Raw genomic sequence first — 12,706 nt, 5'->3', positions numbered from 1 at the left:
CCTTTTTTTTAAAAGGATATAAAATGAGCACAATCCGCACTTGGATTATGCTTATATGTGAAAGAAGAAAACAATCCAAACCCAGTGTACTTCACGAATCATTAAAATGGTGAGAGTTAAATTCCCATTAAAATTTTCCTAATATTTTCAATGACACTCTCTTCAGGCTCACAAAACCTAATTTTAAAAACTTTTCAGAAGAAACAAAAATAATTTCCTTCTAATTCTCATTTTGCACATTGCAAGGCATTCTCCCCCTCGCTATCCCTTCCCCCTCTGGTATGTATTCGTGTGTGTGTGTGTGTGTGTGTGTGTGTGTGTGTGTGTGACCATAGACGACCCATACTAATCAGGTCTCAGAGTAAATAGCAGCGCAGGGCGATCTCAATGTAAATTGCGCTTGTCAGAAGCATACCCCCCTCCCTCACTTTCTCTCCTCCTCCCCTGCCATCCCCGTCAGTAGGTAGCTAAGAGGGAGGGGGAAAAAAAAGAAAGAAAGAAAAAGAGGAGGGGGAGGGGCTCTCCAACCAATGGCGTGCGGGAGGCTTGGCTAACCTTAGCCTCCCATTTTCTCCCCCCACCCCCGCCCCATTCAGGGCTCTGACCAGTCAGTCGCCTTTGATTATCAGTTGCCAGCAGCCCTTCTCCTGGCTCCTTGACACGAGCTCCATATAAGGCAGCGATCTCCATAGAAACGTGTCAGTTTCAATAGTAGTGTCAAAGTTCACTATATACAGACATTCGCGCAGATCCCCCTTTCGGAAACATTGCTCTGCGAGTCCTCCCGTTTAAACGCATTCAATTTTGGGGTCTCTCTCTTCTCTCCTCTCTCTTTTCTCTCTCTCTCCTCCTCCTTCACCTCCTCCTCCTCCTTCTCCTCCTCCTCCTTCTCTTCCTCCTCCTCCCTCCTCTGCCTCTCTCTCTCTCTCTCTCTCTCTCTCTCTCTCTCTCTCTCTCTCCCTCTCTCTCTCTCTCCCTCTCTCTCAATCTCTCAATCTCTCTTCTCTCCCTCGCTCTCTTCTCTCCCCTTTCTCTTTTCTTACATATTCTATTAGTTGTTTCCCCCAATTCTTCTTCTGTCTCTCCTTTTCTCCCTCCTCCTGTCTCTTTTACTCCATTCCTGCAGAAGAGAGAGGGCTAAACTTGAAAAAAAAAAAAAAAAGGAGGAGGCACCCCTTTCGTATTCTTCTTATCGTTATTTTATACATATATGATTTTTTTTGGAGGGAGGGTGTTGGTTCCCGGCTGAAGAGCACTTATTTAAAATACTAAAAAAAGAACATTTTTGGGCGATCTCCAGGGTTTTTTTAACTAGCTCTGTGTGTTATAGCAGAAGAAGCAGAAGAAGGAGCAAGAAAGAGGAAAAGAAGAGGATTATTTATTCGACCTACTTTGGATGTCTCTCTCGCCTTTTACATTTTTTTGTTTTGCAATTTGTTTTCCTTCTGATTTTTATTTTTTCTGTTTCGCTGTGAATTCATCGCCGGCGTGAATTATCTCGTATTTTTTCCCCATTCCATCACCTCCGGAAAGAAGAAGGCAGTGAGAGCCCGGCGCCACCCGCACAACAAAAAGAGCAAAGTGTGTGATCCTCCTCGCCGGCTGCCTCCCGCTCTCCAGCGCTGCCTTCCTGAATGGCTGGCTGCGTCCGGCCCTGGACCTGGCCCCCCGACACCAGCGCTCCCTGATCGTCTCGGGCAGCCTCGCCCCGCGCCCCGCTCGGCTCACCGCGCTCTTCTCAATCCTGAGCCCAGCGAGGGCTCCCGCCGGGACAGCGGCGGCGGCGGCGCGGGCGGCCCTGACTCGGGCTCGCGCTCCGGCTGCGGCCCCGACTCCAGCTCGGACTCCGGCCAGGGTCCCGGCTCCTCCAGCGGCGTTCGCCGTTGCAGCTGAGGCAGCGTCTCCAGCGGCGCCTGCAGCCGCGACCTCCTCCGCCGCCGCCGCCGCCGCTGCCGCCCTCGCCCGCTTCCTCTATGTCGGCTCTGCCCGCGCTCAGCGCGTAGCCCGAGCGACCGGCGGGCGGGCGGGCGGGCGCCGGGCGCGGGTGAGAGAGTGTGTGTGAGAGTGTGTGTGTGCGCGGGGGTGCGGGCGAGGCGGAGGGCGAGTGTGTGCGCGCGCCGTGGCCCATGCCCGCCGCCCCCGGCGCTGCGCCCCGCGCCGCTCCCGGCTGCCGCCTGTGCCATTTCTGATTTTGCAACTTGGAGAAGAAGAAAAAAGCGAGAGAAGGGAGCTTGCTCTCTGGGGGGGTGGGGAGGGGGGGAAGGAGAGCGTGGCCCCCCCAGGATCGTAGCGCGGGGGGAGCGGGTGAGGGGAGCAGGGGTGTTGGGGGGGAGACGGAGAGCCTGGGGGGGCTGCAAAAAGAGAGAAAGAAAACAGCAGGAACCACAACAAAACGCCAGCAGGGCGGGCGGGCGCGCAGCAGCAGCGGGGCGGCCGAGGCAGTAGCGGCGGCAGCGGCGGCGGCGGCGGAGGCAGCGGCCGGTGCCCGGCTCCGGCTCGGCTCCCGCGACCCCGGGGCGCCGGGCGGGCCCCCCGCCCCCTCCCCCACCCCCCTTCCCCTTCCCCTTCCCCTCCCAGCGCGCCCGCGCGCCCCGCGGCCCTCGGCGAGCAGCTCGGCTCCCCCCAGCGCTCCCCGGGCCCAAAGATATGGCAATGGTAGTTAGCAGCTGGCGAGATCCGCAGGACGACGTGGCCGGGGGCAACCCCGGCGGCCCCAACCCCGCAGCGCAGGCGGCCCGCGGCGGCAGCGGCGGCGCCGGCGAGCAGCAGCAGCAGGCGGGTTCAGGCGCGCCGCACACGCCGCAGACCCCGGGCCAGCCCGGAGCGCCCGCCACCCCCGGCACGGCAGGGGACAAGGGCCAGGGCCCGCCCGGCTCGGGCCAGAGCCAGCAGCACATCGAGTGCGTGGTGTGCGGGGACAAGTCGAGCGGCAAGCACTACGGCCAATTCACCTGCGAGGGCTGCAAAAGTTTCTTCAAGAGGAGCGTCCGCAGGAACTTAACTTACACATGCCGTGCCAACAGGAACTGTCCCATCGACCAGCACCACCGCAACCAGTGCCAATACTGCCGCCTCAAGAAGTGCCTCAAAGTGGGCATGAGGCGGGAAGGTGAATATTTCTTCTCTGCTTCTCTCCCTGAGCTTCGCCCGCCTCCCCGGCCCTCTTTTCTTTCTGTCTTACAGGGGTGGCTGCTGTCTGGGGCTGAGACTCCTGCAGTCCCGGCCCGTCCCAGCTACCCCTGTCCCCACTGCCTTCCTCCCCCGGCGTCCCCCCCCCCCATGCTCGCTGCCGCTGTCTCCCCCTCCCGGCCTGCGCTCCTCTCCCTGGCTCCTCCACCCCTCCCGCTGCCTGCTCAGGATTGCCTCTCTGGGAGCGTGAGCTGTGGCTTAAAATCCCCTTCCTTCCTCTGTCTTGGATGTGCTTGGTGTGTGTCTCTTCCCCGCATATGCGTGAGGATGCTTGGGCTGTGCTGGCATGAACTTGGGGAGGGGTGATTACTTCCCCGAGAAAACTCTGTTTCTGTGCTTTTGCATTCCACTTTCCCCTCCACCTCTTCGTTCCCTTTATTTAAAATGGGGGAGGGCTGGGGACTGGAGTACCCTGAACTGTAGATTCATTGCTGCATCATGCTTTTGGAAGCTTAGCTTGGAAAAAGAGAACTGAGATTTATTGCACTTGTAGGTCTAATTAGGGGGGAGGGGGGTCTTCTGGCCTGTTCACTGGTTCCCTCTCCTCTTCATGGAGCTAGGGCCGCCTCCTCCAAAGCTATGGCCTTGTTTTCACCCCTCTACTTTGAAAGGAAAGTTTGTGACTGAACCGTGCTTTCATAGTTGTGTCATTTTTTTTAAAGCATGATACTCGTTTTATTTCTTCATCAAACTCCACCCTCTGCTTAAATACTGCATACAAATTACAATTTACAACGGCATTTACTGATCCTTCTGATTTGGCTATAATGCATAGACTGCAGCTGGCTTGAGCTACCACAGCATTTAATCCCTGTGTTGTATGGGTTTGGTTTCTTTTAACACAACTTTTGATGTATTTAGATATGCTTCATGTTCATGTGGCAAGAGATGCATCACTTTTCCTATAAATATATTTAGCCGTTTACAGTTAAAGTTTATCTCCTGACAATCATTAAAGATGTCTTATAGTCAAATTAGCGAACCAGCCAATTTTGCGGAATGTAGATTACTCCTTCTTATAATTGACTTTAAAATTATATTTTATATGCCGCAAGAAAAGAAATTGAATTCCTTCAGATCTCAAAGAGCAGGCAGATATGACGACTTCATTTCTAGCTCCAGGGAGATTGTGTAGGCATCTGAAAAAAAAAAAAAACAACTTTGAATTGTGCTCTCATTTAATTGAAAAATAACTGCCAAGTTCAAAACTATAATTAGAAAAAAAGTATTCTAGTCCTTGTGTTTCAAGAGCCTAAATTGCACTAGGGCTTGCATTAAAATTAGAATCCAAGCAAACTTAAGAAAATATTGCACAACCTGAAATTAGACAGCTACGACATGTACATGGACATATCTATATTAATTTGTTGGGGGGAAGAGTTCAGTAGCCCTAACTTTTCCTAGAGTTGTCTTTGTTTACATGGCAATTTAAAACGCTGGCACTGTTGAAGTAAAACATACACATTAAAAAAAAAAAAACTTTGGTCAGCTTTAAGAACTCAAAGCATGCTTACGTTTTGCATTCAGATGGTTAATGAATCCAGTGTTTTTGCAGTTGCAAGCTCGTGCATTCACTGGGCAAAAGCTGGCTGCAGGTTGCAGTGGCACCGCACAGGACAGACATTAATTTAATTTCCCACTTTTTTCAATAATGTTTGGCTACTGTAAGTTCAACTTTTTCTTGATTTTTTTTCAATTTTCTGTTGCTTTTAACAGCGAGAACTTTGTGTGGGGCAATTGGGAGGAGGGGGCTGGGGAGGGGTGCAGGATACTTGTTTTCTCTTGAAAAGTTGTAAGTGGTTAATAGGGTATGTAACTAGTATCTATGTTAAGGGTAATTCTATAGCATTTTTAGAGAATATGGAAACATTTTGAGCAAAACCTTGCTTGCTTGCTTGCTTGCTTGCTTGCTTGCTTGCTTGCTTGCTTGCTTGCTTGCTTGCAGATGAAGAGGCAGCTAGGCATTTGCCTAAAACCACAACCTTTCTCTGGTATCTCCTGTGTATTTTTTACCCTAATTTGTTTCATTCTGGAGGGGTGAGTGGGATTTTTTTTTCAATTCGTGCGTTATTCCTTGGTGGTAGAGGGATTGGGTGGTACTTTCTTGGCCGTGACGGGCTGGGGACCCTGAAGTCGGGCCTAGTTCTGGCAGGGCTGAGGTGGCCAGGTGCGCAAGCGATGGCCGGGCATTTCGACCGGCGGAGCTGGAGGGCCTCCCCCCAGATTTCCTCCTGGTGCGGGCTGTGTGGGCCAGAGCGAGAAAAGATGAGCGGGGCGCGTGTGGTTGCGGGAAGAGCCTCCGCATTGTGTCGGGTGCTCTGCGGAGCGGCGATGTTCTCAAGCCCCCTGGATGCACATTGCCTCTTTTCTCTCTTTCTTTTGTCAGCGGTTCAGCGAGGAAGAATGCCTCCAACCCAGCCCAATCCAGGCCAGTACGCACTCACCAACGGGGACCCCCTCAACGGCCACTGTTACCTGTCCGGCTACATCTCGCTGCTGCTGCGCGCGGAGCCCTACCCCACGTCGCGCTACGGCAGCCAATGCATGCAGCCCAACAACATCATGGGCATCGAGAACATCTGCGAGCTGGCCGCGCGCCTGCTCTTCAGCGCCGTCGAGTGGGCCCGCAACATCCCCTTCTTCCCGGATCTGCAGATCACCGACCAGGTGTCCCTGCTACGCCTCACCTGGAGCGAGCTGTTTGTGCTCAACGCGGCCCAATGCTCCATGCCGCTGCACGTGGCGCCGTTGCTGGCCGCCGCCGGCCTGCACGCCTCGCCCATGTCCGCCGACCGCGTTGTGGCCTTCATGGACCACATCCGCATCTTCCAGGAGCAGGTGGAGAAGCTCAAGGCGCTGCACGTCGACTCGGCCGAGTACAGCTGCCTCAAAGCCATCGTGCTGTTCACGTCAGGTGAGGATGCGGTCGCCGGGAGGGCAGGCCGCGCGGGGAGCCACCTCAGGCTCCATCCGCTGGCGCCCGGCCTCTGGCGGCACCACCGCGCCCGGCCCGGCCCTCGCCGGCCCTTGGGCCTGGCCGGGACCTGCGGTCCCCGCGCCGGGACGCGGCCTGCGGCGCCGCTGCCATCTTGGGGTCGCGGCGGTGCAGGAGGTGAGGCGGCACGGATGCAGGTGGCGGGCGGCCCGGCCTAGCGGCCTGGGCTCCCGCGCGGGGCCGCGGCGGCGGCGGCGGGTGCGTGTCTGGTGCGGGGAGGCGGTGCTGTGGCTCCGTCTGGCTGCGCGTGTGTGCGGTGTGGATGTGGATGCCGGAGCGCAGCGTTTCTGGGGGAGGAAAGGGATAGAAGAGAACGTGGGAATGTGGCTTTCTTCTCTGTGTGGCACGCTCCCTGGATGAGTTTCCCGACACAGAGACACACGGAGAGAGGTGGAAAGAGAAGAATACGCGCAAATAAATTATAAATAACCCCGCTTTATTGCTGCCGGAGTTCCCCTTATCGGAAAGCATTCGTGTTTGCAGTTGCTGAGGTTATTGAGGGTCGTAAAAAACGGATTCGATCTAAACACGAAAGATAAAAAAACAAAAGCAATACTGTAGAACCCTAAAGTAGGGGAGGATTCCCGCCCCGGAGATAAATCTCACAGTCATGCAAAACACACGAACATTGGAAATTTAACAGAGTGCCTTAAAAATATCAAATTAAATGTAGGCGGCGGTAACATGCATGTTAACAATTTCTCTTATGATAGATGGTTCAAATTAACTTCCAGGAAAGTGTATTAACGTTGCCTTTGAAGGCTCTGATCTGAGCCTCTGAGAACACTGCCCGCCTTTTTTATTATTGTAACCTGCAAGAGGGAAACATATAAACACCCAGGGCAGAAGGTAATGGGGGGAAATATAAACAAAGCCAAAAGGGATGCTAGTGAGGAATAGAGCTGCTCAGACTGGGTCTCGGGCCTTGCCCACAGTGAGTAGGGTTAGCGGCAGTTTTACCTCCATTATTGGCACTATTGTTTTTAATTCCTCCATTCAGAGAACAAATAAACTATCCTAATAAATCTATCCTAGAGCCAGGACATCCAAAGGCCAAATTAAAACCATTCTTGAGCAGAGATGGCAAAACCCCTTTCCCAAGGCCTTGTTGAGCAGTAAGCAGTAGTATAATCTATCAATATTTCTTGGCTTTCATGCGTGAAGAATCGTATTTACATTGTATTAAAATGACTCTTAAATTTGCACAATATTGTAATGTAGCAAATGTAGTATTAATATCGATCTGAACAGCAGATAATTTATTTAGACAAGAGCATCTCATTTGTATGCAGGGTGGCCAGAGCTGTGGACTTGGACTGCCCCCCTTTTACTTTCAGTGCAAATGCAGGTCTGCTAGTGGGAGAGGGAGTTATTCTTTGCAAGAGGATAAAGTGAGAACCTTAAAACAAATGGAAGATTTATTGAATAGCCTCGGCGTTTGAATGCATTTTATCTTAATAAGTCTTCTTGATGGAAACGTGTTTTTCAAAAGTGACAAAGAGCCTGGGAAGCAGTGACCAGGCTGCTTTAGCTCTGGCAGGCCTGGGGCCTGGCTGGCTCTGCAATACCCGGCTCTTTCGCCAAATTAATCAGGAAGCAAGCCAATGTCAGGGAAGTTGGGGTTTTAAAATCTCATCCAGTGAGGTGTTTTAAAGCAGAAATGTGACTTGGAGCTGGACAGAGGTCTTCCCAAGAAAGGTTTCTCCTCCCTTTTCCTTGTCCTCCCTAAGATTCTTTGAACCCCCTTGACTTTTCTGATCTTGTGCCCTTTCCCAGAGACAGGCAAGGACTGTGCAGGCTGCAGGGAAGACTGTGGAATTATTTATCATTTCTTTCAACTTTTCATCCTAAAACATCCCTGTGAAAATTGTTACTTAAAAAAAAAAGTTTCCTCAAAGAAGTTTCTTAAACCAAGTCTTTAAGGTGCAAGGGAGGCCGAAAAGTGAACAATAATATTATTTTGTTGGAAAATTGCAAGCAGAATATCTGAAAATGGAAATAGAGCTGTCAGTAATAATTCACCCCCGTCCTACATACAACACATTTCCACTTTTGACTAAACTTGTTTTGATTGCTAGCCAGAAGGGAATTCATGGGAAGCCTTCTCAAAGTCATCCAACTTTTGAGCAAACTTTGAATGATGGAAAAGACAGTTTTAGACATATTGCCCAATGAGGTTTGCTCCAGCTAAGTATTTGAAGCTGGCACGGGAGTTCCCTGTGGTGGTTTTCACATTTGGCCTCCGGATGGTATGCTTAAGCCTTAATATTCTGGACAGCATCCAAGGACTAGGTCATGACCCGAACTTACTTTTTTAAAAAAATTCATTAATTCATACACCTAAATATTCCCTCAAATAAATGAGACCTTCCCTGAAAAGGAGCCATCTAGTTAACATAAATACAATAAATCTATTTTCAGTACAATAATAACTTTGATTTCTAGTTATGGCAGCTGATTACATCTATATTTCCTGAACACTAAACTCTTCTGAATGCACAACATGAAATACATTCTCTGCACTACAAAGGCTAAGCCAGGAGGGCCTGAACAGTAATGGTTATTTATTTACATAATTTCTTTTCCATATGCTGGAGAAGAAATATTGAGAGTTCCCACATTGACACAACCATATAAAAAGCGAGACATGGATTTTGCTCATTCTGCCTCCTTTTCTTATCTGGGGTATATATAACTCACGGAATATAAATATGGACTGCATTACAACCCCTGCTCACCTAGCTTTGCTACCACAACCACCCTATCGATCTAAGAGCTCATACTGTCTGTCCACAGTTGGGGGAATCCTGTTGCAGGGATATCCAGAGTGGGAATGGCTATCTAGAATGGGAAGCCAGGCCCAAACTAGGGCTTCTGCTGGAGGGAGGCCATAGGGCTGGCCGGCTGGCACCTGGCAGCCAGGCCCAGCTAAAGGTATTCTGCCTTCAAAGGAGGAAAGAAATCACAGCAGCCAGCCAGCATAGGGCCCAAGTGCGCCTTTTCTGGGCTTCTCTCCCTTGGAGTGGTCTAACTAGTGACCTTGTAGTGTGAGGGCCCTAATCGTAAATATCAGATAACTATTTTATGGACCTGAGGGGATGCCATATGGGTCTTTAAAAAAAAATCTGCTGGGGTATCAGTGGGTCCTTTTCATTTTGCATTGTCTGAGGCGGTAAAGGATCTCCTGGCATAATGGGCAGATAATGCATGTAAAGCAAGATATATGTAAAATATGAGTCATTATGGTGGCCATTCAGCAGGTCTAGGTTAGCAAGCAGGGCCAAGGGCAAACCTCAGGGTCCCTTCTCTAAGCAGCAAAGCCCCAAAGTGATCCCGCCCTCGCCCTGCTGGCCATAAAACCTCACTGACTTCCCGTCAGGGCAGCATGGAGGCACCCAAGAGGCTGGCTGGAGTAATTAGACATCTGAGAAGAACCCAGTCTGGATTTGGGGTCAAAGGAGACGTGCCTCAGAAGTTCTTGAATTATCACTAGTTTTATTTGTATTTTTGCTCAAGGCCATAGCCTTGTAGATGAAGGTGTCAGAATGCTTTGTAAATCCCAGTTCTTGAAATATAAAGACATAAAGCTCAGAAACTCAGCCGACACAGGTTTCGCTTTGAATCATTTGCTGTGTCTTCTTAGGGTCACACTTGCCCATTCCCAATTATATAATGTCCTTTTGGGGGCATTACCAAACATGAATTTCTTCCCAGATTTATATATTAGCAAATTCTGCCTTTGATCTCTAGTCAACCTCCTGACTAGCTAAGGGCTCCTCTGTGATCTTCCTGTTTTCTAAATATTTATTATTAATATAAGAAGCAACACGGGTGTTTGAACCAAGAGAGGAAGGCTTCACTGCATTCCTCTGATTCGACCATCTCCTCCGTTTGCTTGCCTCTAGTTAGTTGACATAGTATAAACTGCTGTCTTGAAATATTTTTAGGAGACCAACAGGAACCTTGGTTGATGTGAGATAAATACACAGGCTTTGAGATGCTGTCATTGTGTGTAGGTGCCTTTTTTCCCTTTGGTCCTGCCAAAGGAAGCCTATCTCCCTAAATCCCCCTTCCACTCCTTACCTCCCAGTTCTGAAGCAGCCACAGCAGCTGCCTCGAGCCCAGCTTTGTGTCTGATCGCTGAAGATGTCTCCTTTCTGCAGCCTGGAGTAATTGAGCCATATTCCTCCTGATTATCATACAGCTTACAGAGATGTGACCAATTTTCAATTACTTGATCTAAGGTACAGATAGAAGTGTACACCCTTACCAAAGATTTGCTGCAGCATTCTTGCTTGCATAGATAGTGAATTTCAAATCCTATATTGCTAAAGCATGGGCTTGATCTGATCCAGGGATTGCCAGGCCATGATTCCTTACCCCCTCCCATGTGTTCATTCACTACACAGTCAAGGTTCTCCTTGAGGTTTCTGTTGGGGTCATTTGGATTCAAGAGGGGGACTCCAAGAAGCTTTTAAGAACTGCCTCCAGGCTGCATATTTCTTCAGGGCTCCTGAACGCCCTGAAATCAGGGGCAAAAGGGGCAAAAGTCTTCCCTTTAATGAGCGCAGTGGAAGGACACTCCCCTGCAGGAAGAGTACAGGTTGCTACACACAGCAAACATGGCTCCAGCATCTTACATTATTTAATCCAAAGGTGAAAGAAGAAAAACAAAGGGACGCGAGAGGTTGCTGCCTGTGCGTGTGTACGCTTCTCTCTCCAGCTCCCCTAGGCTCGTTGGGGGTTTGATTTATTTTATTGGTATTGGGAGCTGGGGAAAGGGAGTAATGAAGAAGGAGTAGGAGTCATGGAGGAGTGGATTTCTATGTTGGTTTTTTTCCCTTCTGTTTTCCCCCCTTTTGCCTTAAAAAAAAATTGTAATAGCTTGTTGTTTGTGCCTTTGCTGTTCCCTGACCTAACCATGTGCCCCCTCCCCTTGTCTCTCCTTCCTGTGGCTGCCCCGGCAGATGCCTGTGGCCTGTCGGATGCCGCCCACATCGAGAGCCTGCAGGAGAAGTCACAGTGTGCGCTGGAGGAGTATGTAAGGAGCCAGTACCCTAACCAGCCCAGCCGTTTCGGCAAACTGCTCCTGCGACTGCCCTCGCTGCGCACCGTGTCCTCCTCGGTCATTGAGCAGCTGTTCTTCGTCCGTTTGGTAGGTAAAACCCCCATCGAAACTCTCATCCGTGATATGTTACTGTCTGGGAGCAGCTTCAACTGGCCTTACATGTCCATCCAGTGTTCCTAGACCTTGGGCACTGCCCACCTGCCCCCACCTCCCTAGAGACTCAGAGGACCAGCAGGGGCCAAGGACTCTAAAGCCTGGGGGACACTGGGCGGCTGATGCAGGGTGCAGCAGGCTGGGCAAGCTGGGCAGTGGGGAGGAGGGCCAGGTCGGCAGAAGCAGCCCACCCTGCAGAAATGCAACCCGAGCTGCAAACCAGGAGGAAAAGAGACTCTTTTAGGATCAGATCTGTGAACACATTGGAAAGGAAAGAAAAAGGACCTTGTGTCTCATGAGAAAAAGAAAATCTTTGGATGAGAGGACCATGAGAATTTTAATAAAACAGAAGGAGACTAATGGACCTTCGGGATTTATTGCGGACGGATGTGGATATATTCTGTACAGAAAACAACACACATGGAAGTGGACTGAATCCTATGTAGAAATACACACACACGCACCCCAAACATTGTTATTCATTTTGTAAGATACTAGTCTTTATTTTCATTTTTTGTAAAATTTAAACATCGTATGCACATAAAAAAGGAAACAAGAATTAGGGGAAAATAACATTTTCCAAATAATTATAAAAAATTGTCCTGTGTCTATGTATCTATATCTGTTTTGTATTTTTTTCTGGTTCCAAACCAGATTTCCTGTGATTCTATACTAATAATTTTTGATATAACCCTTTGCTTCTTATAATGAGTGCGATATATGTTGTCAAGGCTGTTCTTCAAGAATTAAAATTGAAGTGAAAATTTAAACAAAATAAAAGAATTTAGCAAAACCCACGTGTCTGGTTGCTTGACAGATGTCATCAGTGCAAGAGAACCCTCCAATTAATTTCCATTCCAATTATTATTAGAATGGGGGAGGTGATTAAGAGGGAAGAAGTTTTAAGGTCCATTACCAAATTGGCTAGATTCGTTTCCTAAAACCAAGCCACTGCCTTGGTTTTGTAAATTTGCAGGGCCAGGCTCTACGTGGGGCACAGTGGTCAGGGAGGGCAGGGAACCTTGGTTGCCAGCGGCATCCTATGTGCCTTTGTTGGTGGTGGATGGCTAGCAGCTGGGCTTCAGGCTGGGGCAGGCCCAGACTCAGGGTGCCACCTGCTTCAGTGACTGCAGGTGGGAACTCGCCTGGCTGTAGAGGCGTGGAAGTGTGGGTGAAGGGAAGGAAAGGGCCTCTCTGATGCCTCTACACCTTCTCTGCCTATGATTGGAGGGTGAGGCCCCTCCCCAGCTCTGGGAGAGAGTTGGGGCTTCAGCACTGGGAACCCTGGCTTTGCTCCCCCT

The 12,706-nt window shown here is 50.0% G+C and overlaps 1 protein-coding gene across 2 annotated transcripts; it reads left to right on the top strand.

The window, feature by feature from the left end:
• The first annotated feature begins 2,507 nt into the window (after nt 1-2,507).
• Nucleotides 2,508-12,202, top strand: NR2F1 (nuclear receptor subfamily 2 group F member 1). Of its 2 annotated transcripts, none has more exons than XM_081053780.1 (3): nt 2,508-3,109; nt 5,576-6,103; nt 11,152-12,202. In XM_081053780.1, exons 1-3 carry the CDS (start codon nt 2,647-2,649, stop codon nt 11,430-11,432), a joined length of 1,272 nt encoding a protein of 423 aa, XP_080909906.1. In that variant the 5' UTR covers nt 2,508-2,646; the 3' UTR covers nt 11,433-12,202. The 2 variants fall into 2 exon arrangements, with proteins under 2 accessions (XP_080909906.1, XP_080909907.1); XM_081053781.1 differs by lacking the exon at nt 2,508-3,109 and adding an exon at nt 3,180-4,853.
• The last annotated feature ends 504 nt before the right edge of the window (nt 12,203-12,706 follow it).

Source organism: Rhinolophus hipposideros (assembly GCF_964194185.1).
Source record: "Rhinolophus hipposideros genome assembly, chromosome: 7".
NCBI classification, from domain to species: Eukaryota; Metazoa; Chordata; class Mammalia; order Chiroptera; family Rhinolophidae; genus Rhinolophus; species Rhinolophus hipposideros.
This window is presented reverse-complemented; position numbering and strand designations above follow the sequence as displayed.

Excerpts from the sequence above, each read along its gene's own strand:
- NR2F1 (XM_081053780.1), top strand. The coding sequence starts at position 2,647 with ATGGCAATGGTAGTTAGCAGCTGGCGAGATCCGCAGGACGACGTGGCC. Across the intron at positions 3,110-5,575 it reads AGTGGGCATGAGGCGGGAAG|CGGTTCAGCGAGGAAGAATG; the intron begins GTGAATATTTCT and ends TTCTTTTGTCAG. Across the intron at positions 6,104-11,151 it reads CATCGTGCTGTTCACGTCAG|ATGCCTGTGGCCTGTCGGAT; the intron begins GTGAGGATGCGG and ends CTGCCCCGGCAG.